Source organism: Trichechus manatus, unplaced genomic scaffold (assembly GCF_000243295.1).
Source record: "Trichechus manatus latirostris isolate Lorelei unplaced genomic scaffold, TriManLat1.0 scaffold00201, whole genome shotgun sequence".
In the NCBI taxonomy this organism is placed as follows: Eukaryota; Metazoa; Chordata; class Mammalia; order Sirenia; family Trichechidae; genus Trichechus; species Trichechus manatus.
In genome coordinates, this window is record NW_004444137.1 from 1,656,817 (window position 1) to 1,663,250 (window position 6,434).

The window sequence follows — 6,434 nt, forward strand, 5'->3', positions numbered from 1 at the left end:
ACATGATATGATGGGCTTTCAGGAGAAGAAATACTTTCTAGTATGGGATTTCCTGTATGTTAATAATCAAAGAAGCAAACTGGGGTCCAATGCTTTGAACAAATTCTTACAGGATTTAAAAGGAAATAACTGATGGTTGCACAACACGATGAACAAAATTAATGCTACTGAATTGTACATGTGAAAAATGTGGAAATTGCAAATGTATTGTTATATATATCTTTTTACTACAGTTAAAAAGGAAATAGCTGGCTATGACCAAATCACAATGACAAGAGATTAGACAAGACAAATAGCAACTGACATATGTGCGGGGAAGAACCATAGCCCAGTGAAAACGGCACAGGCATTGGGATCGCCTAGTCCTGGGAACCAGTTCGGGCTTAACTCCTAAGAGTTGTGCGGGCCTAGACATGTTTAAAAAAATCCCTGAACTGAAGGTATGAAGTGGGGATACTAATACATATTCTCCTGGCAGAGTAGTTAGAAAGAGCCAAAATATGTCTCTAGGTCTGTACCTATGTCTATGTCTATGTTCATATCTATAGCTACCTATTTTTATGCAAATAACGTGCACCCTCTGCATTTGTTTGCCAGCAGCACCTTCCTCCATGAGGCACCCTCACAGGTACCACCGTGTCAATCCTCTTCCACGTGTTGCTATAAAAAAAAATTGGCACAGTGCGCTCACAAAAATACCTCACAGGGGGAGGGCACTGCCAGCAAATAAACGCAGAGGACACACGTTATTTGTGTAAAAATGTGGTGCATCTATATCTGTATTATATGTATATGTTTAAATGCAAATATGTACATACATATTTATACATATATGTATAAAGGATCTGTTGCCTGATACATTGTGAGCACACAAAAAGAGTTCTCTTTGTTATGTATTATTAAAAACACCACCAATGACCGCCCTGATAGGGAACACAACACAGAGTCCCTGACGGAGCAGCAGAAAGATGGGGTGCAGAACCCAAATTGTAGTAAGAAGACCAGACCTAATGGTCTGACTGAGAATGGAGGAACCCCAGAAAGCATGGCCCCCAGATTCTCTATCAGCCCAGAAATAAAACAATTTCTGAGGCCAACTCTTCAGACAGAGATTGGACTGGACTGTGGGACATAAAGTGACACTCGTGAGGCGTGTGCCTCTTAGCTCAAGTAGATACAAGAGACCAAAGGAGCAGCTTCTGTCCGGAAGTGAGATGGGAAGGCAGAGAGGGTTAGGAAGTGGTTGAATGGACATGGGGAATCAAGGGTGGAAAGGAGGAGTGTGCTGTCACAGAATGTGGTGAGCAATTAGGGTCACATAACAATGAATGTAGAAGATTTTGTATGGGAGACTAACTTGAAATGTAAACTTCATTTAAACTACAACAATAAAAAGAGAAAAAAAACACAAAAAAAGAGTTAGTTACAGAAAGTGTCATAGTTTTAAGTCTCAGTCAAAACCTCAAAATGGATAAATCAGGAAAATGAATTGAAGAATGTTTAGGAATTATAAACCCAGTTAATTTCCTAATTTATTATTTTCATGATTTAAAAACATATGATGTGTTTTAAACATAGTACTACCTGTATTTCAAAGCACCATTTCCTGTTATAATTTTTTAAAGAGAATAGAAATTTATTTAATAAAAATTCATTTGAATGCAAAAGCCCTGAAACCCAGTTATAAGTATAAAAAAAACCAAACCTGTTGCCATTGAGTTGATTCTGACTCATAGTGACCCTATAGGACAGGGCAGAACTGCCCCATAGGGTTTCCAAGGAGCAGCTAATGGATTCGAACTGGCTACCTTTTGGAACCACTGTGCCACCTGGGCTCTGTGTGAGCCTAGACATGTGAAAAAAAAAGTTCTTAACGAAGGTATGACATGAGGCTATTCATACACATTTTCCTGGCAGAATAGTTAGAGCAAAAATGTATCTATGTATGTATGTGTATATATATATGTACATATGTGTGTGTGTCTGTGTGTATACACATGTAACACATATAACGCATCTGTTGCATGATACATTGTGAGCACAGAAAAAGAGTCTTTTTGTTATGTTATTAAAATCACAACAAAAAAGAGTTAGTTACAGAAAGCGTGATGGTTTTCAGTCTTAGTCAAAACCTTAGAATTGATATATCAGGAAAATGAATTGAAGAATGTTTAGGAATTACAAACCCAGTTAATTTCTTGATGTCATGATTTAAAAAACTATGACGTGTTTTAAACATAGTGCTACCTGTATTTCAAAGCTCCGTTTCCTTTTCTAATTTTTAGAAGAAAATAAAAATGTATCTAATAAAAATAAACATTCATTTGAATACAGAAGCCCTGAAAACCAGTTGTAATTACAGGCATTATTTCTTTATCAAAAACAAAAATCTCTACTGAGCTATTATTGGTCAATGAACAGGGAAAGAACTGAGGCCGTGAGTTTTACGTACCTTCCTGAGGTATTCTGCAGGGGTTACTAATAGTTCAACCTACAAAATAAGGAAATTTTCTTTTTGCTCATGGTGACATGAACACTCCAAGGGTTTTGCCTCCTAGAGAAATGTAAAAACATCTTGGCAGAGAAGACTGAAAGTATTATTTCCTAGGACTCCAACAGTCAAAAGGAGCTGTTGGCGTTAGGCAAAGACAGGAAGATTCCTGTTCCAGGATTCCAAGGATGGCTCTGGCTCAAGTGACAGTTAAATGTAAGGACTCAGTTGGACAGGGTTGATGAATACAAATCTATAATAACCTGGCTTTGTGGGAAAGGAGGAAATTCTACCCTGGACTGTAAGATGGAAGGAATTGGTAAGCAGCATTTTGGTGACAACATTTAAAAGAGCCATTTTGGTACTTGATCATTTAAAGTATTTGAATGACCAACTTTCACAGTGAAATTTCAGCTATATGTATTTTTTGGATAAGCAGGAGTTGTTAACAGATTTTTTTTTTCTGTTTGTTTTGTTTCATAGAGGTATTTCCATGAGTTTTGGAAGAAGTACAGCCAGGATGTTCCTTAGAAGCAAGGGTGAAGAGAAACGAAAGATGAACCACTAGACGAGGACATGTTTCGTAAAGCAGACAGTCAGCAAAAATAAAGGAAACCCTCCAGGAGATAGATGGACATGGTGGCTGCCAACAGTGGGTTCAAATATACCAAAGACGGTGCAGAACCGGGCAGTGTTTCATAAGGTCGCCATGAGTTGGACCCAACTCGATGACAACTAGCAACAACAATTTTGTTATAATTTCAAACTTACAGAAAAGCTGTAAGAATAGTGCAAAGAGTTTCCTTATATCCTTTATCAGTCACCAATTTTAACATTTTACCCCAATTTCTTTATCTTTCTCTCTCCATATATGTATATTTATATGCTTTTTCTAAACAATTTGAAAATAAATTGCAGACACTATGCCCCATTACCCTTGAATACTTAAGAACAAGGCCATCTCCTACATAACCACAGTAGAGTAATAAAAGCCTGGAAATTGAACATCGATACAACACTATTAACTAAATCACAGTCCATAGGCAAATTCTGTCATTTGTTCCAACAATGTCCTTCATAACGACTTTTTCCAGCTTTAGGATCTAATCTAGGATCACTCATTGCACCTAGTTGACATATCACAGAATCTGGGAACGTTTCTCAGTCTGTCTTTATATAACTTTTATTTTCCTTTTAAGAATAAATATATAAATTCTTCAAAACAATGAATAATTTAAAGAATTATCTATATGATACTAAAGGGACAAGAGTAACTCTAAAGCATAGAAGAGAAGTTTAGAGGGCAATGAGTCTAAACTGATGGGGTGAAACAATTACGGGAGAAATATCGAGAACGTTGACACAACGTGAAGAATGGAACAATGTCACTAAACGTTGTACATAGAAATTGCTGAATGGGAACCTGCTTTGATGTGTATATTTTCACCAAAAATAAAATAAAATTTAAAGTAATAAATCAATAAATTATGTTACAGTTACTTCTAGGATCTTGTTGGATGGTTATATTTATACTATTGACTCATATACAAATTATGCCATAAAATTAAAAAATAAAATAAAAAGTAAACATTTCCACAAAGCACTGTCAAGATTTTCTGACACCAAACATGAGCTCATCCTTTAACCAGAGTCCTACATATTGCGGACTTCAAACATGGAAAGAAGTTTATTAAAATGGATTTTTTTCTTAAGAAATTAATAAGCTTAACTATATACCAAAGGAACCCTGGTGGCACAGTGGTTAAGAGCTCAGCTGCTAACCAAAAGGTCAGCAGTTCGAATCCACCAGCCACTCCTTGGAAACCCTATGGTGCAGTTCTACTCTGTCCTTTAGGGTCGCTATGAGTCAGAAGCAAATTGACGGTAATGAGTATACACCAAAACCTACCAATAGTCAGTGATAATAATATAATTTATATAGACTAATCTGCACGGCTATATTGACTATATTTATGGGCATAATATAATAGCATATTACTTGCATTAATTGGTTAAAGGCGATCGTGGCAGAATGTCTATAAAATACATTGGCATTTAACTGATTCTAGTTGGTTAAGCAATAACTCATTAGGAAAACTGTACTGCAAAAGACACTGACCTCAAGAGTGTTAATATCACAATACAAGGAAACATAAACTATTAACTTCTAGGTAAAAATAGAAAGGTGCTTAATTTCATATAAAAATAACAGCATGCTGAAAATCCCCTTGTATTAATAATGCAAATTGTTAAACTGTATGGGAAACTGTTACCAGAATGAGTCAATATTCTCAACATCATATCAAATGAAGACTAAAAGGTAATTAATTTTTCAGTGTAGAAAACTGTAACACCTTCTTTTCTCTTTCCCATTAGAAACTCTCACCCATGGAAGTTTCTATGTGGGAATGCCATTGGATTTCCAGATGCAATAAATTCTCCAAAGCTGATCTTAGAAAACTAATAATAATAGTTTAGTGATTTTCTGAGTATGTGTGAGTACTGCAGGTATAGCGATGATCATTTCTGATTGATTTTGCATTATCTCACCTGGTCGTGTTTGTTAATTTCAAACAATGTTCTAAAATGCCTATTTTAAAACATATGAATATGCACATGATATTCATTTACACTGTAGTTCTTTATCCATAATATTTGGGTTGGAATACATGCTCTCCTTTTTATTTGCTAATCATCTCTAATGTCATTTATTGACTGATGAGAAACATTCCTTATTCACGTCCATTGTAAAACTTGATCTATGTAACAGTATCACAAAGGCATTATATTTTACATACATTTTAAGAAACTAGGTATTTGTGCCATCACACTGATAGGCTAAAGCAATAAAACCATGGATCACATCCAAAGACCAGAATCTTTAGCTGGTCTTATCTGCCAAAATCCTTTATACGAAATAAATATTGAGGCTTTTCTGGATTGCTCCGATACTTCATAAACATAAAAATGTGCTGAGAAGAACTGGCAGAGCAACTGTTTATTTTGGGGTTGTTAGATACATACGGACAATAGGCTACAAATATTGCTTGGCCCTTAAAACATTCTACGAAACGGGATGTGGCTGTGCATGCATTTGGCTCTTTTGCTATTTAATAAATCTGATTGGATTTTATGTTGCAAACTTCTACATGTGATCCTAGTTATTATGGTTAGTATTGCAATAAGACAGGAAAAAAATCCTCCTGGTATATATCTATAAAAAACCAAAACCAAACCCTTTGCTGTCAAGTCGATTCTCACTTATAGCAACCCTATAGGACAGAGAAGAACTGCCCCATAGGGTTTCCAAGGAGCAGCCGGTGGATTCGAACTGCCGGCCTTTTGGTTAGCAGCCAAGTTCTTAACCACTGCACCACCACTATTTAAAAAAAAAAAAAAGTGTCACTGAGTTATTATTGGTCCATAAATAAGGTAAGAACTGAGGATGTGAGACGTACATACCTTCCTGAGGTATTCCGCAGGGGTTTATAATCGTTCAACCTATGAAATAAAGAAGCTCTCTCTTTGCTCATGGTGACATGAACACTCCAAGGGTTTCACCTCCTGGAGAAATGTAAAAACGTCTTGGCAGAGGACAGAAGACTGAAAGTATATTTCCTAGTACTCCAACAGTCAAAATGAGCCAACTGCTGCTCTGTGGAGGCTACAAGATTCCTGCTTCAGGATTCCAAAGATTGGCCCAAGTGACAGTTAAACATAAAGATTCAACTGGGCAGGGTTGATGAACACCAATCTACAATAACCTTTGGCCTTGTAGGAAAGGAGGAATCCTACCCTAGATTGTAAGATGGGAAGAATTGGTAAGCGGCATTTTGGTGACAACCTTTAAAGCATTTGAATTATGAAGTTTCATAGTGAACTTTCAGCTATATATGTTTTTTGGATAAGCAGGAATTGTTATTTTTTTTTCTGTTTGTTTGGT

General features: G+C 36.2%; 1 protein-coding gene across 1 annotated transcript in view; it reads right to left on the bottom strand.

Moving 5' to 3' along the window:
- Nucleotides 1–6,024, bottom strand: part of LOC101351540 (serine/threonine-protein kinase MRCK alpha-like) — an 87,033-nt gene extending 81,009 nt beyond the window's left edge. The window contains exon 1 of the mRNA XM_012558968.1: nucleotides 5,954–6,024. Coding sequence (XP_012414422.1) covers nucleotides 5,954–6,024 — 71 coding nt within the window. The remainder of the gene's footprint in view (nucleotides 1–5,953) is intronic.
- Nucleotides 6,025–6,434: the final 410 nt, after the last annotated feature.